Here is a 27620-nt window from a genome sequence, read left to right as displayed (position 1 = left end):
GCGTTCCCATGGCGACGGCGTCCTGGCAACCGCTCCCGCAGCCCGGCCTGCGGCGGCGGCGGCCCCACTCCGCGCAGCCGGGCGGGCGGAGGGCCGCCGCGCCGCGCCGCGCCGCGGATGGACGGACGGACGGACGGACGGACGCCCCGGGCGCGCTAGGGGCGGTCAGGACGCTTCGCGAACGGCTGCCGTAGCGGCGGCGGCGCGGCAAAGAGCGGGGCTCAGCCGGCCGCTGGGATGCAGGGGACGGACGGGCAGCCCTGCCCTGCCCTGATCCAGCACTGGTGAGTGAGCGCAGCGCCCTGCGCCCGCCGGCGAGTCTGTCCCGGCTCTGTCCGTCCGCGTTGCACGGCCGTCGAGCGGCGTCCCGTCGGCCGTCGTATACCCCGCGTTCCCGCGACCGCCGCCGCGTTTGCCGATGACCCTTCCGCCGAGGAGCGGCTGCGGTCCCCGCGGGGTCCCGGGCCTGCCCGTGCGGCGGAGCCGCGGGCGAGGCAGAGCGCAGGCGGAGCGCGGGCACGGCACGGCACGGCACGGGCGCGGAGTCCGGCTCGGATCCCGGTTGCCGCATAGCTGCCTCAGCACCGTCAAGCACCTGAGCCGGTCAGACCTGTTTCTCGAGAGGACCCTTAGCCCGGGCTCGGAGCCGCGCCGGCACGGCTACCCCTCTCCCAGCGGGGAGCCTCCCCCCCGCACTCCAGCTCCCACAAAATGCCATAGCGGTCCAGAGGGGTTTTGCAAGGGCTCGTTTCACGTGACTCTCCCGTGCAGTCGGGCTTTGACCCATCCTCTTGCCGAGTCGCGACACAGGGACTTCCTCACTTACTCCAAAACGTTGCCCCAAAGTGCTTCGGAGTAACACCAGGACCTTGCAGCTCCTGGGGTGGTGCTGTCATATGCTCCCTGTATAGCAACCAAAGCGGTTTCTATTTTAAGAAGAAAAGAGTGATTAAAGTGTTTGCCTAGGCAGGTATTTCAGTCTGCTTTGATTCCCCTGTGACTCGTGGCAAGTCACATAGCCCTCCCCGTGCTTCACTTCCCTACCAGCGACATCAGGAAAATAATATTTTCAGGGATAATAACGCTTTCCTACCCCACAGGCATATTGTGAGAATGAACGTGAAAAACGCTCCGAGGTGCGCAGACATTACAGCAAGTATTAGACGTAGGTTATAATGGAAGATGGAGAACTGAACACTACAGATGTGATTATCTTTCAAAACAGGAGAAATGGAGAACCTGCAGAAAATAAACATGCAAGGCAGTCTGCTGAAGTGGGGAAGGGATGCCACAGTACCGATAGCAAGGAATGAACTTCGCATTGCTGAAAGTGTTTCTTCAGCATGTCCCATGTATGGTTTTTTTTCAAGCTTTTACATGTCCGATGTCAGTGACTTAAACGATAAACCATAGAATCAGAGACTTGTTTAGGTTGGAAAAGACCTTGAAGATCAAAAGTAGTACCCCGTGTTTGCATGGAAACTGCCCTACGTATCAAGTGAACTGTTATTTTTGGCAATCAGGCATACCATTTACAACTGGGAAAAACCTTTATCTCGTCCATGTGAAAAGTATATTTTGAATATTCAGTAAATTAAACCAATCAACTGAGATTTACTGGGTTAATATATCATGATTTTAATTGCTATGGCAGTATCAAGCAGGAGACAACATCATTAAAAAAAAAAAAAAATTAAGCACCTGAAGCCAGTATCTCAACTGATATCTAAGTCGATCGCTGTTAACTGCCATTAAAATTGGAGCTATGTGAAACTACACTCCTCTAAATCTAGGCATCAGAACATCTTTTTTTTTTCTTTTATTTTGTATTTATTGGTCTAAATCGGTATTACACACACTCATAGAGAGGGAATTCGTCATTAGTTCTGACGCCTATCTGTTATTGTTTACTGCAAATACCTCCAAACTGCAGAAAAGTTTTGTACAACTGCTGAACGAGATCTTAGCACATCCTTTCTGGATGTTGGATCGGATTAAGAAATCTGATGATTGATGATGGGATATTTCACTGTGTACGAAGTGATGTGCTTAAGTCAGCAATAACGAATGAGAAGTCCATCTGCCTAACTTTTGTTTCACGTGCACAATTTCTCCAGACATTTGCATTTAGCTGCATGTGTAATGGTAGTCTGGCAGAGAAAGTAACAACTTGAAGCAGTCCTATGCTTACTCTGCTGCAAACATTTTTTTCCAGTCGATAATAAATGAAGGCCATAAAACACTTGAGTTGAGGATTCTTTTGTTTGACTGGTTTTTATAAGGTGTATTTCACTAAGATACTGCTAGATGTACAGACTTTAATATTTGTTCTTCATTTTTCTAGGTAGCATCCAGTGCTTTGCTGCTGTGATACACATAGCTCTTCTTAAATCAGTGGGATATCCCTGTGTTTATAGTTAAATTGTGTTTAAATGCTTCACTGCATCAAGATCATTAAAATGTGCTATGGCCCAGAGGACTAAGAGTAAACGAGCTCAGATGTACTGAGAACTGGGTGCCCAGTTACTGTATAACCTCGCGGTACAGCTAGGAGGGACGCCCCGCAGAGCGGCGGCGGTGTTTAAAAAAAAAAATCAGCTGAGAAACTACGAGTGTGAGGAACAGATTGCAGGACTGGACATTCAGTGTGTGCGCAGGATTCTGAATGCAAAGTCATCATAATGATCCCAGCTCTTACAGCATGCTTTTTATAGGCATGTAAGAACTTAAACAAGGAGGTAGGTATCACTATCTCTGTCTTCCATATAGGGAAATTGAGTCATTAGACATGGAAATACTTGTCCAAAGTCATGAGGATCCGAGATTGAGCAAGGAACTAAAATCAGACCTTCTGAATTCCAGTCTAGTGTCATTGCTGCTCAGCAACCCAGCTTCTCTTAAAACTATTTTTTTTCTAATTTGTAGTTTCTGAAGCACTGTGCTATAAATAGAACACACACACTGTGACAATGTTTGCTCTCTGCTTTTAGGCAGTGCTTTCATACGTTTCTAAAGCACAGACATGCTTTGCATTTTGAGATCTCAGAGAATAGTCCTATCACTTCTTTACAATCGATATCTGAATATTTTGTTTCAATAACCCTATTTTTTTCTTTCTGTTTGTACAGCATATTGTACCACATTTCATCAGCAATTGCAAAATTCTTTTCATACATCAGCCTTTAGTTTTCAGTGAGGATTTTAAGTTCCCAGGGAATTCAGGCTCAGGCCATGCTCATTCTCTTTATAGTTAAAAATGTTTATTTGTTCTATATAGGGTGGAATAGCTGGATTTGATTAAGGCTACCACCTTTTTCATTAATTTAATTTCTGTCAGCAGACAAAGCTACTGAGCTAGGTGCTGGTCTCACTTACAGTAAGATATCTAAAATGTCTTTCTGAAGCAATTTAACAGACCTACCCTGCTGCAACGTCTGTCGCAGTCTGGCTGGCTATGTCTAAAAATTAAGAACAGAATCTATATTCTTACCACAGAAGAATTTACTTACAACATAAAGTGTGGTCATTTAGATTTGAAGACAAATTAATGAAAGACTCGGTTTTGCTAAACTATGCTGATGTCTAACGCGTTTTATTTAGGTTTCTGACTGCCAATGCTTTTACCTGAAAAACACCTTTCCCCTCATAATCTGCTGTCATGAAATATTTTTATTTCATTCTTTAGCCAATACTTCCTTAAGCTTTGTGATAATCCTGTAGATCTTACTTTTTATTCATCGATTGATGATGTCTGAGACCAGTAGACAGATTGGGGACAAGAAGTTTGTTTGCCTCTGTCCTGCCAAACCAGTTCTGTGGGTCAACAGCAGACTTCAGTTTCAGGGCTGTCAACCTTGCCTTTTTCAAGAGTATCATTTTCACTATAAAAAGCTTCTTAGCAGTTTTTTAGTTTTCATTCTTTTGGTTTTTTGTATTGATTTTTATTTGCATTTACTTCATAAGCAATATTTGAACTCCAAGATCAGAGCCGTCAGCATAATCTTAAACTTTACTTAAAGGTTCACTTAAAGCAGAAGCATTAAGTCATTTCAGTGCCAGATATAAACTATTAAATAATTCAATGTGTACTTTTTCAACAGACATAAATTATTGACCAGAAAATGGCCCAGCGAAGCCCAATCTTCCCAACTCTTGCCCCTTCTGAAAGGTACAGTTTGGAATGTAAAAAATAAAATCTTCATATTGCAGAGTATTATGTGTCTCTCAATTCCCTATATATAGTAATGCTGTGACTTGGGACTTTGGCATTAGTATGCAAAGCAAAGTGAAATACTGTAGACTCATTCAAATCATGGCCCAAATCACACTTCCTTACTCAGCTTTTACTTAACCCTTTCCCCAAAATAGCTTAAACTGTAACTGAGTATAAGTCCAAGAATACTATACTTTAGCCACTCTTCTAAGAGCATGGAATAAGTGTGAAAACTCAGAGCCAGAAGTGACCTTTGTTAGAGTCCTCATACATCTCTCTATCAATATCATCACGGTGAAAGTAAACTGTTAATTTGGCTCATTAACAGGAAACAACATGGAGAATACACACTAAATAACAGAGTTCCAAGAAAAAGATCTCCTCTTTCAAAGTGGGGTTGAACTAGTATCTTCCACTTATGCTTCTGAAAATGTTCTTCATTCTTTACAGAATATAGCAGCAGGAAAAGATTGCATGCATTAGCAGTCTAGTTTTTTTTACTTGGAGCACCCATAAGCTCCATTGCTTTCCATGGAAGCTATGCAGTGCAGAGCTCTCTTGAAAAATCTAGACAATTATTCAAGGTACCCAAATGTAAGCTATTTGGGGGGAAAATTTGACTTCTAAGACTATGAGAAGCTTGTCATAATTTTGGTCTCTTCTCAGTTTCTACACCTACATATGCTCCTGTCCAGTTCATAGGGGAACAAGCTTCTGTATGGTATTACAGGATAGCTATAGAGACTGAAAAAAGGAACGGACACAAGCTACTCCTTTTTAATTTTGGTCTGTTTCCATTTCATTTGCAGCATCTACCTTCTACAGTTACTGCTTTGATTAAGCCTGAAAACTGTAGAGACAAATAGCATCGCTTTTGAAACTCAGTAAGAGGGCTTTGAATTTGGATTCTTAATCAAATTGTAGTTCTGAATTGTAACTACTTTTATAACGCTAATGTCCTTTTCTTAAGATCCTATGCTTTTGTAAGCTTCCTTAAAGAGCAGGAAAAAGACCCTGACCTGCCTTTGTACAAGGTACACACAGTAGCCAACACAGCACTCACTGATCTGTAGCAGTGGGCCCTCTCTCGGGGAGTATTTTGGTGCTTCGCCCCAGTATTGCTACTAAGATAGTATCGCACTGTCTCCAGTGGAAAGACATTGCAGAGGTTTGTGTGAGAACTTAACAATATCTGGATATTCTTCTTCACTAGACGGGTTCGAAACATACCGCTGCATAGCCAGGCGTTGACAGCGGTCCCGTTGGCATCTGCAAGCCTGGTGGATCAGCTGGAAGACAGAATCCTAAGCCATGAGAAAACAACGGCGGCTCTTGTGGAACACGCTTTTCGCATTAAGGAGGACATTGTTTCCACTCTGCACAGAATGCAGAACAAAGGGGGGGGTGACCGGTTGGCTAGGCAACTCTTGGAAGAACATATCCGAAACATAACGGCAATAGTGAGGCAGCTTAATCGGGACATTGAGGTATGTTAAGAATTTCTCACAGGACTAATGCCATCGCAGCTACTTATTCCTTCTAATTTAATAAGAAAGTTTACCACAGGATAAGTAAAGGTCAGGCAAGGTCTGAAGATCCTGTAAGCTTGTAAATTGTTTTTATAACTTGAAAAACTGTTTGCAAATTACATAATTCTTTCAGTGGCTACGAAAATAGCACAGGACATTAGCATATAAACACAGAAACCTTTGTGGTACTAATAAGCTTGCTTTCAAAAGCTGCACTGGAAAACCTTGAAAAAATGAATTAATGCGACACTAACAGCCAGCTCAACTTCAGTCCAAAGGCTGTGCTGTATAAACACTAGGAAATGCCTTAGCTCTGTAACAAACTTTCCTTCACTTCCGACTTACTGACAACACCAAATAGCCAAACCCAACTGCTCATTTTTATGATCTAATCACATGCAGATACGTGACTTCATGTCTGACCTCTGCTGCAATGAGCAACAGGGGTGTGGTGGGGAAAACAAAAAGATAAAAACTCATATTTAAGTCTCCATTCCATTGTCAAGTTATACGTTATACATATTATGGTATTTATGTGCAGGTTGGACACTAAGAATAAGAAATAAATGACCTAAAAGGTATCTGGTTTAGTACAATACAAGCCAAAGCTTTTAATAAAGTAATAATAAAATGGTATCTGATGTTACTGAAATATTGAAAGATAACAAGTGACATTTTAAGTGTACATTAAATGTGACATACTGAGTTTATATTTGCATATGAATGCTCTGTAGATGCTGCAGGAACAGATACGTGTCAGAGACAATCTCAGCTATGGAACAAATTCTACCCTGAAGAGTCTGGAAATGCGGCAGCTTTCTGGTTTAGGAGATCTTCGGGGAAGAGTTGCAAGGTAAAAGTCAACATGGAAGTATATTTTGGGGACTAGCTAATGTTGTTTTAATCTTGAAGTATGAATGTTAATGATAATGGGTTGAATTCAACTTTGGCAAAATTCCCAGCATAATTTTGCTCGGTGTTTTCAAGAAAATGAATAATAATCCTTTGCATTCCAGTGTTACATATTAAACTTAACAATATCATTCTTAATTCCTGAAATTCCTGAAATTAGTTTTTAATAAATTACTTCAAATTCCTTAGGAATTTGGATTTGGTTCAGCTTTTAAAAGTACTATGGTTAGACTGGTCTATCTTTGAAACAAATTAATTAGCACAATTATAAAGGCAGCATGGAACAATCTGCACTTGTAAAGAACAGAATAGTTGCACATTCTTGCATATATTTTAGAAGTAAAAATCTGTGCATTCAGTTATTGATTAGCCATATTAAAAACTACATAGGCTACCTGACGCATAAGGAACAGAAAACTATAAAATAATAGAGGTTTTACAGGCTACTTGAAACTCCAGATTACAATTGTGCAACTACACACATGTCAGGTTGTGCCATCAATGACACATTTACAAACCCCAGTACAACAACATTATCTAAGTGTCTGTAAAGTTGAACATAAAAGACAGAGGATATGTACAGCTATAGAAAAAGGACCTAATCTGGCCTAAAGTAGCTTGGCTAATAACGTCGGTGGAATTATACTTGTCCTGAATTTGACCTATTGTCTATATTGTACAGAAAATTTTTATTCTTCTTTCTTATACTTCAACTGATTTAGTGATAACCTTCAACAGCCTACAAAAATAATCAGGGGGGTATTCTCCTTGAACTAAAGCTTTCTCATAAATTATTTGATTGTTTGAAGTTTCCACTGTAACTTTCATAGCCTATTTTGTAAAGAATACTTTAGAGAGGTTTTACATACCCTTTTTTTTTTGTTGTTGTTGTTACCCTTTAGCAAACAGGAAAGAACTAGACAAGTTTATTTTGTCAAATCAGAAAACTGATTGAAAAATCTAGAGAGAGAGAGATACACACACACATATATATATCTATCTCACTGAGAAATCCCTAACAAATTTACATGCTTAGATCTTCCTGCTTCTTTATATAAAAAGTCCACTTTGAGATCATACTACATCCTGAGAGAGGTCCGTATTTGGTGCAACACGGTTACTGACACCTTGTGAAGCAAAATGTAGTGACTTTGCCTTCAGTAACAGAACTCAAGTGAATAAACACGCGCCAGCCTGAGCTTCACAATGGGGCCCTTGCCTGTCCCGAGTACTTGGTACGGGGATCGGTGGTGCACTAGCACAGTCTGTGCCAGGGTTTCTTCCTTTACTTACTTAGGGCAATGCCCTTGTACTGTGCCTGGGTTGCAATTTATCTGATAGTTGTATGAGATTATACCAATCTGCCTTATGTCAGACGGTGAAATGAATGTTGGATATTTGTATTCATTACCATAAGAGAATGAGTTTGCTGTCTTTTAACTGTTATCTTCTAGCCAACATTATGCTCTCTACATAAAAATTTTCCCTGAATAAGAAGAAAATAAGCTTCCCTTTATCAGATATCAAGTTAAAGCAGTGTTCCATAGAAGAAAGCTATCTGCCTTTATTTACAGACATATTCTACTTTGAAAATTAGTGTTCCTGTGAATAATGATTATAGTAATATCTGGAGATCATGGTCAAGATGGCAGTTTGTTATGCTGGTCGGATACTTAGCAGAAACTTTCCCTGGGATAAACGCTTTCCGATTACTCTAGCCAATGCTCCTTATATAAAATAAGCTGAACTCACCTACTGTAATTTTACTTTTACATCCAGTCCTGCTAGCTTTCAGATGAGTTCAAAGAGTGAAACCTTAGAAACATGATCAAGTTACTGTGGGTGACCAACTTACTGTGCGTCAGCTCTCGGCCACAGTCAGGTTATCATGTATGGCTCAGGCTGTAGTGACAGTAGGCTAATTTAACTCCAAGTACACCACGTTTGCTCTAGGCTAGAAGTGTGCAGACGGACAATCAGTATGAATCAGTTCATATATGCTGCATGATAGTAAATCACTTGAGTCTGAACCTTTTGGTCACATAATAATTTCAGTGTCAATCTCAGGATTCTGGCCAAATTTCAGTTCCAGTAATTACATGCATACTAAACATCCTATTCAACTTCAATATTGGCGAGAGTGGTGTTTATTTCCTAACACCAACCGTTCTGTAACATGTCAGTATATCCTCGAACAACAACTGTCTCGTTATTTCTTGAGGGTTGCTGCGTTTAATGATGAGAACAGGGATCCCTACATGCACATGCAGTTCTGAAGCACAGCTCCAAAACCACGCTACCCACAGCTCTGGAGGGGTGAGATTTGGACAGGCCTCACAGTTGACCTCACCCGCATCACAGAATCAACTAATATCCCCAGCAGCAGCAGAAGACTGAATACACGTTACAGCTCATGTCTCGGGGCCATTTCTCATTAAGCATAATTTATTGATGAAATTGTAAAGCATCATTACAGTGTTCACTGTGAATGATGTTGCATGTTTTCCTAAGAATCAGCATTATTGGTATTAATTTTAAGGAAAATATTACCTGTATTAAATTCAGTGACACATTAGATAGATACTGATAGATCCATTACTCCAGCCTCCCGTCCCTGATGTTGGCAATTTTATATAACACAGATTTACCAATTCTATTTCTAGTGATATTAGATCATAAAACTCATGAGTAGTGCCTTATCATTTATTTACAGGATAACTTGTAGACTGTGATCATTTGTCTGGAAAGTTTAAATACAGCAGCCGGGTCAGCACCATAGCAGTAGCTGTCTCCAGAAGCTTCCTGATAGCTGAAACATCCAGAGAAATGGCAACTATGCATGTTCAAATTGGGCCTACTTTGCATATATACATAATTTTTTATATACATTGTAGATCTGATTCATTTCAGACACCCTGAACTCATTACATGTAGGCAGATTTTCCTACACTGCACAGAAAATGAGTCTGATGCATCTGGGATGCACTGCATTTATGAACTTCATAAGCACAATACATCTGCTGCACTCTGGCTACTTGCTGTGTAGGAGATGCACACAGTGAGGACTGATCTGGGCTCCCTGATCCAGGCTATTCAGAATCTACCAGCTCTGCTGTTCTTGCCCAGTGGATACTCTGGACATTATCAACTTGCTTTTCACTACTTGTTCTTCAGCTATTCACTTCAGCTGAAACACTGGTATAATAAAACAGGAACATTAAAAATCCATATTTGCCATTACAGCATACTGCTGCGGAGTATCAGTGTAGTTCTCAGCTTTATCTAGTCCCTGGTGATACTGAATAGAGCAACCATTGTGTTTTGATTTCTTAGAGATCAAAGATAACAAAAACACTCTTCAGTGTGCCAGAAAAATAACTACTGCTTTTGCTTACTACAACTTGGAAGGCAGTTGTTTGATAATTTCACTCTTTATATTAAACATTACTGGTTTCTAGAATTATACAGCATTCTGAAATTGAGAATAATACTTGGCACTATGAAATCTCTCAATTTATTCTTCACTTACTAATTTCACGTAAGTACACAGCTTGGCAATCAGAACTTTCAGAGAATTTCCTCCAAAATCAAACAGTAGTAAACCAAACATATTCTAGTGCATCTTTGCCCCAAATTTCAACAGTGCATGTGTGCAACTGCACACGAAAAACTGCACTGGGTTGTTTGTAAGGCCAGCTTCAGCATTTCAGACATGAAGACACAGAATTATTTATTGTGCATGTCTTTGTAAAAAATTGGTTTATATACAGCTCTTATATTTTTAAACTAGTAATCTTCCTAGACATCTTAATCTATTTCTCATTTCTTTCCTTGTGCTTTTAATATGACCAAATCTTGAAAGCTGTTTTCAACTTCTGTCTTTATAGCCACAGTCCAATGGCTTCATTTATATAGACAGCGTGATTAAATTACCCAGGAACTTAAATCCAGTGTTCAGAAACATGTAGTTCTATTTTTAAGAACTCTATTGTAATTTTAACATGAATCTATAAAGAAGTATCAAAGCAGAACTTTCAGAGGTATGGGAAATTCAGTGGGCATTGTAGTGTGCCGTTTTTTTTTCTCCCCTCTCTTTTTTTTTTTAAACACAAAAATTTCCAAACTATAATGTGCCCTTTTGTTTAGCTTGCTCGTTTTCTTCTGACCCACCCTGCAGTAGAAACCTGAATCAAAAGTGTTAGAAAGCCCATGGTTTTCCATGTGTTCATCTTATTATTGCCCCCGCACACACACTTGAAAGCTAGTGGAAGCATGGACTGAAGGTGTTTAATTGTTCTAAGTTTTTAACTGAATATGTATATAACTCACAAAACTAATATTCATTCTTTGTCTGCAGCACGCTAATATTTTCTTCCAGGTCAAAACTAATCAGGTGTTTGTGAGTGTGTACATATATATAGCAAAGAGACTTCTCTTTGACCACTTCAATATATGGAATATTGTTTTAAAAACAAAAAACCCTGTAGCAGGATAAACATTCTGTAACCACAGACAATGGAATTTAATCTTTATTCCATCTTTGTTTAAAAAGGTACCAATTACAGTATCCCTGTAGAAAAATGAAATTATCTGATTAATACATATCAGGCTGACACTAAACTAACATAGTCAGAATTTTAATGTTTCAGTTACCATGCAACTATATGACCCCTTTGATCACGTAACTGAGTTCAACGCCCACTGTGATGCACTGTGATTAAACCCAAAACACTAATTTGCCTTAAAAACAATTACAGATGCCTGCTGTTTACACTGGCTACAGTAGTTTCAAAGCTGTTGCTTTTTATATTTTCTGTCATGCCTCAGAGAAACAAAGCTAACCTTTTTTTGAGCCCATAGGCTTTTGGTGACTAGATGCAAGATGATTTCATTCCTCTGATTCTCTCTGATTGTAACAACATGGAAGAGATTTGGCTTCTCTCGTCTTTCTGTAGAAACAGCCTGGTTGTAAGACCTACAAGTATGGTTCACTGCTGTGTAAACCTTAGCTGGTCTTCCTACAGATGCTACTAATCGGTCTCACAATGCTGAACTGCTAAACTCTAAATTAATTCCCACAAGTGTTATAATTTCTATGTGCTATTTTGCATTACCGATTATTTTTCATATTGAAATTGTACCGTAATACTAAGCAGATGCTCCGTTTGTCATTTTAGCTGTTACTTTCCCTTTGTGTTTAATGATAATGGTAGTTACTGTAACTGAGGTGATGAAAATGCATGGTGCAATGAAAGCCTTCAAACTGAAATGTGACTAAAAAGAGGTTAAAATGTGTCATTGGTTATAATGACTTAACATGCCTTAGCTTGTTCCATTTTACAGCCTTTTTCTCCCTCAAATTGTAACTGCTGTCTGCTCTCCATCAGTTTCATAGATCAAATTTGGTAACATTGCCGATTACATATTTCCCTTAGCAAAAAAATATACATGACTCATACTTCAGAGGTCTTACTCCTGAAATTACAGTACTTAGATTTTTAGAGCTCAGTTAATGTCCTTATTGTATTCCTGTAGATGAAATCCACCTGACCAAGGTATTTTTGAAATGTAGTAGAAAATGCACACGTTCTATAGCACATTTATCCTGAAAATATTACAGCATCAAGAAATGTTCCAATGTGAAGAAAGGAAACAATTATTATTATATGCCGGGACTGCATTTCATAGTCTTTTGTAAGACAAAATTGCCATTGCTTTCAATGACAGTTTTACCTAAATAAAGACTAATAACTATAAAGTTTGCCCCACATTGTTTACTACACATATTAATTGTATACTACTATTTCACAAATAAAAATAAAAAATGTAAAACTCAGAGGAACACAGCTACAATAATGAAAAAATGGTCCTCAATTATTTAGGCTTCTAATCACGTACGGGAAATCATACACCCCTTAACAGATATCTTTTGGAGTATGACAAAAACACAAGGTATTGAAATTCTGCATCTTTGCATTTCTAATGTGATTTCCCTGACTGATAACAACACAGTCTACACATATTATATCAGTGCCAAGAAGACAGGAGCGTATATGTCAGACTATTTGACTTCTAGTCCCATTTGGGAGCAGTTTGCTGAATACTATGAGATATATCACCGTGCTTACAGTCTCATAAGACATTGTTTTGCTAGACAGCCAGAAATTTCACAGAAATGCCCAGTCTAAAATGGATAACTTAAAAAGCCTGGACCTTATATTCTATTCAGCTGTTGCTTTGGTATTTATTTATTCCAACAGGTGTGATGCTGGGTTAGCCAGACTGTCTGCAGAGCACAAAATTACCTATGAAAGACTTCAGAGCCTAACTAAAGACCAACATACCTCCAAGCTGATCTTAGAATCTAAAATTAAAGAGGCAGAAATACAGGTATGGTATTTAGACCAAGGTGATCCACGTATGGGTAAGAGTTATAGTCTAATTCACACAGACTCCATTACTGTTAATTATTATCCTGGAAGGTCACAGATTTACAAATGGAGAGGTGTATCTGCTCACAGTCCTCATTAGATTGAACACTGGTACCTAGCTGCATTACTGTACTGGTCTGACTGAAAGAATGTCCCTGATTTGCTGCCTTCAGCATGCTGTGTAGAAGGGGCTAGTATTTAAAGGCACCTGAAGGGACTCCAGGAATGAACAAAAGCCAGTGATTACTGGCCTGAATGGCTTCTTGAGGTTGGAATGTGAACATGACATGGATGCTCTACGAAACTACCACAACAATGCAAGCATCAGTGTCTCTCCCTGTATGTTTGGCCTTCCCAGGATGATTTTATAGGTATTTGAACACAATTTTTTAAGGTCTGCAAAACAAAACTGGTTTGGGGTTCTGTGAATCCATTAATCTGTCCGTCAGGTTTCTCTTCCATTGGGTATGAGAATGGAAGTGAGCACTAGATACAAGCAGAGACTTATGACATTAAGGAAAAGGATTCTTCGTATCTCCATCTCAAGGCCTTCCCATTTTCTTGGGCAACAAAAGTATTTTACATCTTCATTTTGCGGTAGGTAAATGGTTAAAATCCACTTTACCTTTCTCAGAAGGCTCAGTATATAGTATATTAGCATGCCAGCATGCTAGGAGCTTATTGTCATGAATCTTGTAAAACAGAACAGTTTGTAAATGTCATGTAAAACTGGGATGATTGTTTTGGTGAGAACTATTTTCTGTTAGTAATGACCTATCCCCAGTTATATCCAGCACTTTTGTCACTGCAGTAGCCATTATACATGAAACGATGAAGAATATCAGTCAGTATTGGTGGAGTGCTTTGCCATTCGTTTACTCTGCTTATGTGGCAACGTGGAGACGTATGGATCGCGTAAATTCAGCCGTCTCAAGGGGGCGGAGCAGGCAGGCCCTTTCAAGGCAAGACTGTTCAAATAATTTATGGCTGAAAAATTACATTTTTCACAATGTTGCTACTTTCATCTTGCGAGATAGTATATTTTTCATGATAAAGTAAAATGCGCAAATTCAGGATTTTTTTTTAAATGTCAGAAAAAATAGCCCTTCTTTAAGATCTCCTCTACTGTTATGAAAATGTCCCAAATGAGACTGTGATGAAATGCTGTTGAAAAATAGTAAATTCTGAATTTTGTTTCAGATTTCTCATCTTCTGAGCAGAGTAGAGCAATCAATAATGCAACAAGAGGCAAAGTTGAAGATTGCCTACAAAGACAGCAACCAACAGCTCCACCTTCTGGATACGAAGTGAGTGAGTGCCCAGGAAACCATGCTGCTGCCATGCGCCTTTGGAAGACAGGGCCTCAATTTTCCAAGTTTGACTGTTGTAATTTTCAGGTCTACAAAAGTATGAACCTGTTTAAATAAGTATGTGTGCTCAACAGATACTACAAAAGCACAATGGTCTGTCAAGTGGGACTCTCTTTCAACAAGAATTCTGCCCCTAATGTGGTTAGGCAGTTTTGAAAAGCCCATAAAGTCCCTAGATAAGTATTCAGGCAGAACTTGTATTAAAGAACAGAACTAAGGATTTTTGTAAAAGTGGCCTGGTACCTTTTTGCAAGAACCGTACGAAGCAACGAATGCTGGAGGTGGCTCCCAAGAGCAGGGCAAAAAGTTCAACTTGAGCAACCAGGAAGCAAGGTGCAGCATTCACAAAGTGTTACTGCTTTAAATTGGCTTCAAATATGAATATGTAACTCAAATACCTAAATTATTAATGAAAAGCTACTGTGCTACTACTAGACATTATACAGGGATATATTCAATTCAGATATCAACTCCTCTCCAGGCATTTCACTCGGTGGCAGTCCTGGCTTAAGCCGTCCCCATCCTTACTTCTTACTGCTTATTGCCATCCTCATGCAATCCCATCAGTTACGTCAGTAAAACTGTTTGCAAACCAGAAGAAAGAATAGAACCAGATCTCAAATATTCACTGGAAAAAAGACTGTCTAAAGAAACAGTTTCACTGGCAAAATTGGTTGGTGTAAACTTGAGGTGGGTATAGGCAACAACATAAGTGGGGCTATATGAACCAGCGTTGCCACTAAAATAAACGGTTACCAAATCTTTGTTCAGATTTAAGATCTATGGACACAAAGATTATAATCTGAATGGATGACCATATTCTGTTGTCAATGCTGCAAAGAATCTGCATCCTACTATGCCTCAAAATGTTGTGATGTGTTTTGTATAAATAACTGCTATTTTTTTGTGCTTTCATCTTTATTTTCTAAAACAATGTTACCTTATCCAGATTAGTAGCCTTAAAGTTCAAAGATTCACCTTAATATGGTGTCAAGAACATATTAAATTGTCTTTTTTTTTTTTTATGAACATGTCCATAAAAACTCACTGCTGAATGACCAAAAGTTTTGCTCTTTTGTATCTGCTAATTTCTATTATGCTCTTAGATTAAAAAATGCTACTGAGGAACTCAGCAGCCAGATTTTGTCTGCACGTAGCTGGTTGGAACAGGAGCATGAAAGGATTGAAAAAGAGCTTGTGCAAAAAATTGACCAACTCTCATTGACTTTAAAGGAAAACACTGTAAGTTTCATTAAAATGTCCTAATAATACTTCTCAGGAAGTATTCAAAAGCATTATTAATAACTAAGATGATGTAATTGAGATATTATTTGAGTGATATTTTCAGACCTCCTCAATATTTGTATAACTCTTTTCACTGATGTCAGGTATAACATCCCCACAGCCTGAGTCTTCAAATAAATCACTTCAAAATAGATCAGTATTTTAGCCTACAGTAATCAAGTCAGTTTAAACCATTTTATAAAAAATTATCATTCCTTACACCTTTGAATTCCACATAAAAGATGATTAATCAGTATCTATTGCATATTTAGGAAAGACCACTGTAATTTCATATGCAGGATAAATCATGAAAATTCTTTTTCCCGGCTCCAGGAAATGAGTGAAAGAGCTATAGAGATGAAATTCAACCAAATGGCAGAGAAAATTGACAAAATAGAAGAAATACAGAAGATAACCATGGAAGCACATGAAGCAAAACAGACTGAAGAAAAGATAAATATTCGCATTGGCAAACTTCAAAATGAGATAAATGAAGATATAAAAGAAATGAAAGCTGAAGTTAATGCTGGTAGGACCATAGTTATCAAGTTCTTCATTCTGCATTGTGGTAACAATGATCGACCTATAGTAATATGCAAAATGCCTTTGCTTATATCAAAGTACTTTAAAGACTTTTGGGCCAGATGTAATGGCCGCACCTGTGGCATTAAAAAGGATTTTCACTATGGGTGAAATTCACAGCAACAAGAGGTGACATCTTATTAGCTTAGAAGTGCTCTCCCCAGAGCATACATAGGCATAGCTTGGCTGCGATCGGGGGCATTTTTGCCATCAGCACACAATTACAGTCCGATTTTTCTTCAGAACTTTAGCTATCTTCCTACTGTAAAGCAGAGTGTTATGGTAGGAAGCGCATTCTGATAGTAATTATGCGATACTCTTGCTTTTGATTATGAACTAATTTAATTTTCACCTGCAATTAGGATTTGCAGCTATCTATGAGAGCATTGGGTCTCTACGGCAAGTTCTAGAAGCGAAAATGAAGCTGGACAGAGACGAACTACAGAAGCAGATCCACCAAATGAAGCAGGAGGTTCCAACATGGGGAGAGGCTGGACCATGACTTCAAGAATTTGTCTGAGAGATTAATATTTACCTGGCTAAATAGGCAGACTATAATCTTGTTCCAGTCTGTAATTCAAATTAAATGCATGTACCAAATGACATGCTGCTGTTGCACAGGTCCGTATGCTTACTCAAAGCGGTAAATGCAAGCTCTTCATAGATCAACCGACAACAAGCCTTTAGGGCTGAGGTACTGATTTGCCACTGCACTACTCTAGTTGCTCTCAGGAGATTAAGCACCGCATAAAACTGGAGTAATATATTGGTGAAGCTGGCACCTAATTTGCTAAAGGCATTCCAGTACTCCCCAGTTTTCAAGGTTTGATCAGGCAGGTATATGCTTTATATATACACATCTATACATAGGCACATACATGCCTGCCTGCCCCCCCCCCCGCCCCTTTTTAAAACAAAACCAACCAACAAGTTGATATAATTTGTTTAATAACAGTTTGGCAAGGTTCTCCACCTTGATACAAATTACTTAATTGAAGTCAACAGACATTTTTACAGTGACTTTCTCTACTATTGACTTCCTGGGGAGACAGAATTGGCACTAAACAGACCAATTTTCAAAACCTAGATACCATCAGAAAATCTTTGTTTAGTTTTGCAAATATCCTCTGGTGTGTGTGTGTAAACTAAGCAGTGTTATATAATGTAGTTGTAGACTAAGATGATTCATGAACAACGTAAGAAACTTAACTCACGTGGTCTTAAGTATTGTGACCTTTTTAAATTAATAACCAAGTGGAGTTGAGACAAGGTAGAAGATGTATATACAGTATTTTATAACTGGGCATGTGTTCCTGTGACTTGTTTCATTATATTGGTAAAAAACTTCAAAAGGTTTGAAAACAAAAGAGAAGGTGATAATCTAACATAGTCTGGAGAATGTAATGTAAAATAAAATGAGTTTATGATCTGCTTAGAAATTTTTATTGATGTAAAACAACTGATTCTTCAAATTTAAGTAGACATTAATAATTAAGTAGATTCAAATTGCTAATTCCATTCACAATATTTCCAAATAATAATGGTGTTTATTTCCATTCCCAGAACAGATTATATAATGAAAATCAGCACCCATATGGCATATTAACTGAGGCAGGAAAAAACATATATGTTGATTTTATATCTTCATTCATAGCTTGATATTGCTCCTCATGTTTGTAAGTCATGCAGGATTAAGCAGTCATGAAGAATAAAAGACTTCACCCAGTATCCTATTAATTTACACTGTTAACAGTAATTCATATACAAAAATACTATTAATTTACACAAGTATTACTGTTAATGTAAACAAATAGGATGTCTCTGCACCATCTTTAATAGACCTTTCTTTCAGCCAGTATTGCAAAACCATATTCCTATTTGGAAAAATTAGCAGGCAATTTCTCATCACTTCCATGAAAGAAGGTTTGGCCCCCAGAGTCACCATATTTAAAAAAAAAAAAAAAAAAAAAAAAAAAAAATTCCTCCAACAACTTAAACTCACTAACTTCAGTAGGACAGTGTAGGGTGTAAAAATCAAGAAAATGCATACATCTTTACAGGATTAGCACCTAAGTTTATATTCACTTCCTATATAGTTGAAGGTAATTTAATGTATCAAAGATACATGAAGTTTTCACAACTCTGGCTTCCAGTGCTCTCCGATAACAAAACTGCCTCTGTTATTCCTGTTTTGCATCATCCATGTGCTGTGAAATACATTTACAATGGCAGCTAAGGGGAAAGCCCAGTTCATTAAAGGGAGACAATGAAATGCTTGCAGATATTTCTTAATAATTGTCTTAAGAAAATCATTCTTTCTTCATGTCTGTATTCTTACCTATTCTTAGATATTTAGCCATGTGCAGTGGAAAAGCTATCACTGGTGTTTTATAAAACAGGAAAAGAACAAAGAAAGAAGCAAAAAGAGACAGAACAGAAACCCAACAATTTTTTTCTTCTGTAATTGGAAGCCTGTACCTGAGAGAATCTGGTATGATATAAAGAGCATACAAGGAATCAGAGAAACATTTTATTGAAGTCCTATATAACTCGTTTCTCTTGTAAAAATCACGCGTGATTCATCCAGATATGAAACAACACATAAAACCCAATCCAATTATACTTTTGCTGTTTTGAAAGTATTTTTTCCTAAATCTCAGCTAAAGCGAATAACTAAAACCACAAATAAAACAATATTGAAATGTGACCTACTGCCAAGCAGTGCCTGCAAACTACATAAAGTGCTATGTGGTGGGAGGCACAGGTCACGGGGACTTATGCTGGGAAGAGACAGACAGAAACGGTGAGCAAGGCCTCGATGTACACACAGGCACGCACAAGTGTAGCCTCCCCATTGCCCATCCTTTTCACAGACTGCTCTAACTGGTCAGTTGCGAAACAAAGTCACGTATTCCAGACCAAGAGGGTTCTGCAGAAAAATTGAGGAAAAGCCAGAATAGAAGAAAGCAATATGAAGAAAGATTGAAAAATCTGGAGAAGTAACAGAAAAAGAGTGAGTTGGAAGAGTGGAGCGATGGAACAGTAGCTCCATGGGCAAAGGCAAGGAAGAGTAGCTAGCTGCTGATGAAGTACAGAACAGGTCTGACAATTTCAGAAAGAGCTGAAAGTTACAAACAATAATATATCTGATACAAAACACAGAACCCACAAGGATGGGCACATGAATTGATTTGTCACAATTCATGTTCCCTACTTGCCTGCTGCATTTTACTCTGCTCAAAGAATTGGAAAAATGAATTCTTTTGGTTTGCTTTCCTTTCAGTTACTTACTTTTTTTTCTTTTTTTTTTTAAATTCTCTGCACAAAATAGGTCAACAATGTCTTGTCTGCATAGTCTGTCAGGGAGTGCTCACATCTGGCAAGTACCAGCTGAGTTCTACAAGGGAGACGAGTCCTTGTATCTCTCAATCGTTTTAAAGCTGTATGGCAAAATCCTCTCCTCAGAAACAGCATGACCCCAGAGGAATAACTATGAAGCCAGGAGGACAATATTATAGACACTATGGTCTACGAAAGCTTGATTTTGCAAAGCGGAAACCGATTCTGAAAACTGACCTGCAGAGATCCTGTAAAACCAAATAGAAGGAAATAGCTGTGCTTGAAAGTGGAGCTGCCCCTTTAGTTTTCCTTTCCATGCTGGTCTCCAGTGGCATTCCTGTGTGCCAGTCCTTCAGGGATACAGAGGGCTTTTGGTGGTGGAAGTAATGTCCTTTCTTTGTTCAACATAAGTACTCATGCTATGAGTCACTATCTGTATGGCACCAAACACAGGTCTGCCAGAGCCCACAAATGGAAAAAGGTAGTGAGAAGAGGCACTATTTTTCTGGATGACACTCAAGCAGACAGAGTGAGACTCAGTGTATTTGGGAAAGTATAATAATGAATATGCACAAAATACTATTTAAAACACAAAGTACACTGACGTAACCATAAACCCACAGAAGGAAGGACTGGGAGGAGCCTTGAGAAGCCATCTGCTCCATCTCTCCGCTTCAAGATAGGGCCAACCCTACCTAAAATATTTGTCATAGACACTTGTCTAACCTGCTTACAAAAATCTTTCAAGAATAAACCACGGACTAACGCAGTCTATTCCAACGCTTAAGGAACACCACTCCGCCACCCAAACACCTAACCTAAATGGACTCTTGATTGGACAAGACCTAATGGGCTTAGATTTCAAGCACAGAGAACACAAAACCTAATTTTTTACATTCTTCCCTGCATGTCCATTAATTTTTTAAAGCAATTTGTGTTTTACAGAAGATTCAGATGAAGTTTCACAGGAATCTTTGCCCAATATTTCTTAAACTATTTTCTCCTTCCTATATCCCTAAAAAAACCCCCTGAAAACAAAAAACCACCACCACCAAAAAACAAAAACAGCCCAGAGCAGGCCACTTCCTCTCATGAAGTTTTAAAATCTTTCTTTTGTCAGCTATTTAGCATGCATGAGGCTTAAACAACTTGCAGTGTGCAGACCATAGTATTCAGTCAGCTATGTTGCCTGAATGACAGAGCAAGTGTCAAAGGATAAACTTATTATGAATTTTTTAACTGGGGTACATGCCTTTTACATTAGCATGTGATAACACAGTAGAACTATAGTGCTGTGCAGTGAAGGACTTAACTGGAAACAGAATTATGTCAGTAGTTACAGAGCAATTGTGTTATTTAGACTCATTAAGCAAACCAAGGTAACGATGCAAGTAAGTTAAAAGGATGATCCTACCTTCAACATCTAGTTGTTTATGTAGTACAGTTTTATATTGTGGATATTTTGTCATTACATACCGATATCGTTCACTAGACAGTTTCCACGTTAGAGAAAAATGGTATGAAAGATAACGAACACCAGTATACTCCTGTAACATCAATTTAAATTGAAATGAAATCTTTTCTTCTTTTCTCAACTTCTACATTTCCTGCTCTACCTTCAAGTATTTAGCCACCAGGGTCAGCGAGTGTTCTCTGTATCTTAGAATTAAAATGCTCATTAGACATGTATTCCAATAATGGAGACGTCTAATGAGAGACACAGGACAAATTGATGAAGCTCTCCTATGTGTAGAGGAGGGATTCCTCTTGTGATACTCCCCACGGTGTAAGAAAAACAGAGGCAAATTTGAAAGAAAACAATAATGGAAATTCGGTGCAAGTCCTCTATGGAATTCGCCACAGGGTGTCACTGTTACTCTTGGCAAGCCAAGGAAGATGCTCAGTGTATATGTGTGATCCTTAAATGCTGCAATACCACTGAGATGGGTCTGGAAGTATTTAACAATATTATGCATTTGACAAAAGAAAAAAAAAGAACATTCTAAAGACATCACTCTGTAAAATCTCAATAAAGGCAGATGTTCAGTTAAACAGAATTCTCTGAGGGTGATTGCGATGGCCCTTCAGACAATGTGCAAGGAATGCTGAGTGGGGACCAAAGCTCTCTGCTACCTTTTCTGTCAGCTGAACTTTGGTCAACACCAAGCATAAAAAACCTCAACTCCCAAACCCAGAAAAAATTCAGGGGCAGTTCTTCCAAAGCATAAGACCTTAAATCAAGCAAAGGTCAAAAAGCAACCTGCATTTCATGTTGATTGTCCCAGGAGCTGCTGCAGACGTGCAGAAGAGGTTCCTCTCCCAGCACTGCCTCCCCCTCCAAGACTGACTTTGGCTGAAAGACCACAGGATAATCTGAACAGTTACTACCAGATGAAGCTCTGGGCCTAGCACAAAAAGCTGCTCTCAATCCATGCAAGGATTATCTTGATAAATAATACAGTGGAATAGCCTCAAACATTGCAAAATATGTGGGAGAGACGTAACTTTTGCTGTCACGGTTCAGTGAAAAAATGCTTTGAGCTCAGCAGAGTATCAGTGATGTATACCAAACCAGGATCTAGTTTAAGAAGAAAGCTGAAGTAGTAATTGTCATAATACAAAAAGCCTGAACTGTATGAGAGGATGAGTAGGAATTGCTGGTGAGAGTGGAGAAGGGAGATTTGCTTCCTGTAGAGTGACAGGAATAAAAATAACACGCATCATGCACTGCTGCACATACTCCAAACAGTTACTCTCATTAAACCTGACCTCCGTTTCTGCTAAGGGTCATTTTCAAATGCCATTGCAGTAAACAGGCTTCCATTACATGCAACCGAAGTTGAAGCAGACTATAAATGAAGACAGATTTTACTGACTTTGCGGTCTCATTCTTGTGCTGCCATTTCTTCCTGATGGTTTCAGGACTGTGAGGTAGGCAACCACTTTGCTAGGTGGCCTTTGTGATCTTGCTATCTCCATTAAGAATAACTTCAAGGGTTCAATAATTGCATATTAGAACACATATACACATCTGCATATATAACATTGAATTTCCATGTTGTGCCATGCTCTCTTCTTCTTCACTAGCTTTCAGAATTGTCATTTCAGTACATTGCAAGTATCTTACATTATATAAGCCATAAAATTCTAGGAACGTATAATAACTCAAAGCAGAGCTTTTTAAAATGCAAATAACTGAAAACAATAGACGTTAAAACATATTTTAAGCTACTGCCATGCTTTGAAAAGATAAATGCTAACTTGTTTACTACTATAAATAATAAACCTTATTTACTTTACAAAGATCTTACGGGGATTGATCACTTTGTATCTTACACAAGTTTGAATATGTGAAGCGCTGTGACCCAATTCCACGTATGGTTTCCTTTGTGAGATTAATGTCCCTAAAATGAATGTGGCAGCTCACAGCTCATAGTAAACTGCTTGCTTACCTCTTTGCATATATAATGTTTTATGTTGCAAAACAAAAGGGGTTGCTGGTCTCTGGTATGGTCTCCTAGTATCTCGCCACGTTAAAAGCAAAATCTCAACCATTACTTAACATTTTGGGTTTCCAGTTATCATGGACTAATGAGACAAAACATGAATAGTGTAATATTATTAGCATTTATTTGTAGTAATGTATCTCCATTATCCAGAGTGAGAGGGGGCTGGGAAAATCCGAATAATACTGACACCACAGAGCACAGAGCACAGTGGTGGGATACTGGATCTCCTGATTAATTTGGGGCTAGTTTCGGCCCACTATCTATAGCTTTGTGCCCTTTATTTCAGCAAACTATTTACATTCATTACGCTGCCCTGGCTGTAGTAACTCCCACACCATGTTAGATTCAAAAAATACTGAGGAAAAAGTAAGGAGGAATTGAGTATTTTTCTGTCCCCGAGGCCCTACTGCCACCTGATGTCACTATGCTTGTCAGATGAAGGCAGGCAGGCAGGCTGCGTGTCTGCAAGAACTGACAGCTCTGGATAGGATTTCAGCAGGTAGGAAGCACAGAGGGAAGTCATACAAATTATTTCAGTAAGTCAAAAGATCACGCCTTATGGACAGCAGTTGTTAAGACAAATCCGTTAACCAAGGCAAGACCAGAGATTGAGTTAAGTGTGTCTCCTTGCGGTCAGCTGGGATAGGGTGGGACTGCCTGACCCCCGTGCGCACACAAACGGGCAGGAACTCCACACGGCAGACACCGCATCAGGGAAAAAAAGCCCTCCTCCACCTGCACTGCTACAGCCTGGTTCCCAATAAAGCAAAATAAAGTAGGAGAAACTCTATAAATAAGAAGATAGCTGTCTGACACACAAGATCTAAGCCCAAGCAGAGACCAAGGAACGTCACACATTTCATGACGACTGTGAATCTCTTCCCACCTGTTGTTGGCCCTGAAAAGAGTCCTCATCAAGCTGATAGAGGAACAACTGAGGATTCAAAGCCCTTTTTAAACAACGGGGACAGGAATGGAGTGATCTATGCTACAGCAAGGTAATCTGTGTTCACAGCTGGCAAGGGCAATGGAGTATTATGGTCTTAAAAACAGAACAAGATTCTCACTAGGAAGATATTTTAATCATCACTCGGAAGTTTGAGAAGGAGAAATAAATAAAATGCACACCTATGCTTATATGAGACCCTTTCGCTTCATGAGCAGTCAGAGAAACACGGAAAGGCCTGTTGGAACAGCGGCAGAGGGTCTGGGTCTCAGGGTCTTCTCAGCCCAGGAACATGTAGCATTACTCATCACAAATAATAAACAAGCTAAATTGTTATTTATACTCTTGCTCACAGAAGCATGTACTGGTTAATACTGAAATATCTACTCATATTTATATGTGGCATCTAAAATACATCTTTGATTTTGCATCTAAACAAATTTGCAGCTTCATGCATGATCATCCTGGTTTTCACATGAGTATAAAACATATTTTAAATGCTTGGCTCATGTGGGATGTGTCAGACACCTTTCTGTGACTGTGGTTTCAATTCACTATTAGCCAATACCCCATAGTCCCAGGACAGTTTGTACTCATACTAAGGCTTCTTGTGACAAACTACTATCAGCCAATCACTATCTGTATGTGAGGTACAGGACAAAAAAAAAAGTACATAGAGAGGCATTAATGGAGTTATTGCAAGAGAGAAAAAGAGAAAGTGTAAGCAACCACAAGTAATGCAACAGTCTATTTCTTGCAAACTGTGACCAGTTTGAGCTCCTAGTTAGGTACTGATAGAAAATAAAACCACTGAAAACCATTGCAAGATAGTGTTCCAGACAAATAATGGCCTTTCTTTCTGTGCTGACCTTTTTTCCTTCACTCAAGGCAATTAAATTAATAGATGAATGGAGTCTGGTTAACTATCATCTTAAGTTCACCCACTACTGAACCTGCTGATTCCAAATTCCCAGACGCTGAACGACCCTTTGTAAAGAGATGTTCCTGCTGCACATTAGTTATGTCTAAGCACACCAATACCATTTTGTTGTATAATAAAATAAATATGTTTTACAATATCCTTATTAGATAGGGATTATAACAATTCAAGTTAGAGGAAATTGCACACCATTAATTTAAGTTATCTCTCAAGATCACACAGCAAAGCTATGATACAGCAAGTAGGTAACAGTCATTACTAGTTCCCACTTACCAGTGTTAACCTTCCTCAAACATCAAACTTTCAGTTATACCATGGCAGTATATAAATGCTATTTATACAAAGCCTGCAGCTTGATTGTTTTATAAATGAGTATGTGGGAAGCATTGTGAAATATCAACTGATAGTTAATATTTAAATTGCTGCTGATTTACACCTTAGGTAAGTTTCATTGCTGCTATTTGCAAAGAATTTCAAAGCCCAGAATTCAGTGATTCACTTCAAGAATTTTTATAAATAGACTATGTTTAAAAAAAAAAAAAAAAAAATAGAAAAGAAAAACTTATGACAAGGAAATGGTCTGGCTCCTAGGGGAAAGAATTGTTTTTAAAGACAGTAATTGTTTTTTTTACCTATCGAAAGAACAGGTTCTTTGGTCTGTCTTACCAAAAAAAGTATTCAGGAAGGGAAATGCTTCTGTCCCGCATGCCTAAACCTTACAGAAGTCCCTCAGAAATGTCAGGAAAATGATTCTACATATGACAATCTGCAGTCTGAAATAACACAAAAGATATTACTGCCTTAGCAATGGCATCATTTACTTTAACTAGTGATGGTTTATGTCATACACATAAACATGCCTTGTAATTAAGACTCAATTCCACCAGTAATACAGGCATCAATTTAAATGATCATACTAAATTTTTCTTAATAAATTTTGAATTCTTTTCTATAAGGTACTCCAGACAGATAGGACATGGATGCCTTTAGCACACATGGAGAGAGAGAAAAACACATTTAAGCCCTGCATGTATTCCCAGTATTTCTTCACCGCTTTGCCTTGGGTGGCTCTCTACCCACATACTGCTCTTCACAGAGCCCACTCCAAGTTTTCCACACATACCTACTAGGCAAATGAATGAAACTGGGGACCTTGCAGGTTAGTACCACAGCTTTGTATGAATCTGGGTTCCTTTCATTAGCTCCTGGTTATTAAAGCAATGGACTTTCAGTTAAATTACATAGCTCAAGGTAACACTGGAAAGATGCAGTTAAGCCCTGCAGGCCTAAGAAAGTGGAGATTCAGAAGCAGATCTCTGCTGAATATTTTACCATACTTTGTTTTAATCTTATTTTGTTTGAATTTAATGAAATTTTCATAAAGGAAGACTCTCTAGAATCATGTGGCTCTAGCAAGATGTTCAAAGAGAAAAATTCAAAACTTACCTGGCTGTCATCTTTCAACTTGTGTTGTGTCTCAGCCTCATCAGTTTAACAATGACATTCTTGTTTTCTTCATGGTCTATGCAGTCCCTGTTGAAGAAATTGGATGCATTGAAAATTTGTCAATAAACCTCACTGGATTATGAATTACAGAAGTAAATTTCTTAAATAATTAACCTGAATGTGTGCTAGCATCAACAATAAGATGCTCTGTGAATCCCCAGACTTCATTAAAAAGAAAAGAGAAAAAAATCCCAAACCAGCAGGTCTACAATTACTCACTTTATAACAAAGCAAATGTCCTATTAAAATTTCATCCAAAATTCAATTAATCCTTCCACTAAAGGTAAGCCATATTAGCTAAGCAGATACCAGCTCAATTCAAAAAGGGGAAAAAAATTAAATATATATACACAGTGAGAGCTACCACTCTAACAAAGCCAATGCTCTCAAGAGAGCACCTCTGTCTCTCCTGTTCCTGTCCTTAATCCTAAAACCCAGTCAGTCTTCTTCAGGCGGGAACCCTATCAGCATCCTGCTCTTTATCACTTGGGCACTTCCACATTCACAGAACAACTCTATTTCCTCCTTCTCAAAGGAATCTTGCCACTCCCTCCTAAAAACAAGAAAAATGAGACAATGAAACTGGAATTTGGGGCTGAATCTGGCAATGTAATGCACAAATCAAACAAACTGCTACACGGGGATAAAAAAGCAGCAGCTCAGAACCGATTAGAGAAACAGAATGATTTACTGGAGTGACTCAACTTCAAACCAGGTCAACGGTGAGGAAAAGTGTGCGACTGCCAAACTGCTGTTCAGTGAACTATCAGGATCACGCTGAGAAGTTAGTTACCAGCCCTCTGTCACAAAATACCGTAAAGCAATCAGCAGGAAGTTAGCACCTGTGCTTGGCCTGCATAAAACACGTTCAGCTAATCTCCATTCTGTGAGAGACATTTGGGGAAACTGTGTTCTTTTAACACGTTTAATTAGGGATTTCTGGGCTTTGACATTCACAACTTTCAAAATCAACAGTTTAAATGAGTTTGATGCACAATATTTGAACTTTAAATATTAAAACAAATGATAGGGTAAAATTTTCAAAAACATTCTGGTGAT

General features: G+C 38.7%; 2 protein-coding genes across 6 annotated transcripts in view; one reads left to right on the top strand and one right to left on the bottom strand.

Annotated features, from left to right (window-relative positions):
• The window catches only part of MYO1E (myosin IE), a 132814-nt gene extending 105689 nt beyond the window's left edge, over positions 1 to 27125 (bottom strand). The window contains exons 1-2 of the mRNA XM_030015384.2: positions 26960 to 27125; positions 26502 to 26588 (exon numbers count right to left, since the gene is read on the bottom strand). The gene's annotated coding sequence lies outside the window, so the exon portion shown is untranslated. The remainder of the gene's footprint in view (positions 1 to 26501; positions 26589 to 26959) is intronic.
• Positions 57 to 17748, top strand: FAM81A (family with sequence similarity 81 member A). 5 transcript variants are annotated; one of them, XM_030015395.2, is made up of 11 exons: positions 57 to 284; positions 1226 to 1352; positions 2345 to 2738; positions 4101 to 4168; positions 5427 to 5700; positions 6477 to 6595; positions 12915 to 13044; positions 14286 to 14392; positions 15562 to 15697; positions 16073 to 16268; positions 16684 to 17748. In XM_030015395.2, the coding sequence occupies exons 4-11, from the start codon at positions 4122 to 4124 to the stop codon at positions 16821 to 16823; spliced, it is 1149 nt and encodes a 382-aa protein (XP_029871255.1). In that variant the 5' UTR covers positions 57 to 284; positions 1226 to 1352; positions 2345 to 2738; positions 4101 to 4121; the 3' UTR covers positions 16824 to 17748. The 5 variants fall into 5 exon arrangements, with proteins under 5 accessions (XP_029871255.1, XP_029871253.1, XP_029871256.1 ...); XM_030015393.2 differs by having other exon boundaries at positions 1101 to 1352; XM_030015396.2 differs by lacking the exon at positions 1226 to 1352.
• Positions 27126 to 27620: the final 495 nt, after the last annotated feature.

Source organism: Aquila chrysaetos, chromosome 5, assembly GCF_900496995.4.
Source record: "Aquila chrysaetos chrysaetos chromosome 5, bAquChr1.4, whole genome shotgun sequence".
Lineage (NCBI taxonomy): Eukaryota > Metazoa > Chordata > Aves > Accipitriformes > Accipitridae > Aquila > Aquila chrysaetos.
The sequence above is the reverse complement of the archived record's forward strand: the minus strand, read 5'-3'. Positions and strand labels throughout refer to the sequence as shown.

Coding starts and splice junctions, on each gene's coding strand:
- FAM81A (XM_030015394.2), top strand. CDS start 4,122: ATGGCCCAGCGAAGCCCAATCTTCCCAACTCTTGCCCCTTCTGAAAG. Junction 5,701..6,476: donor AGCTTAATCGGGACATTGAG/GTATGTTAAGAA, acceptor AATGCTCTGTAG/ATGCTGCAGGAACAGATACG. Junction 6,596..12,914: donor CTTCGGGGAAGAGTTGCAAG/GTAAAAGTCAAC, acceptor TTATTCCAACAG/GTGTGATGCTGGGTTAGCCA.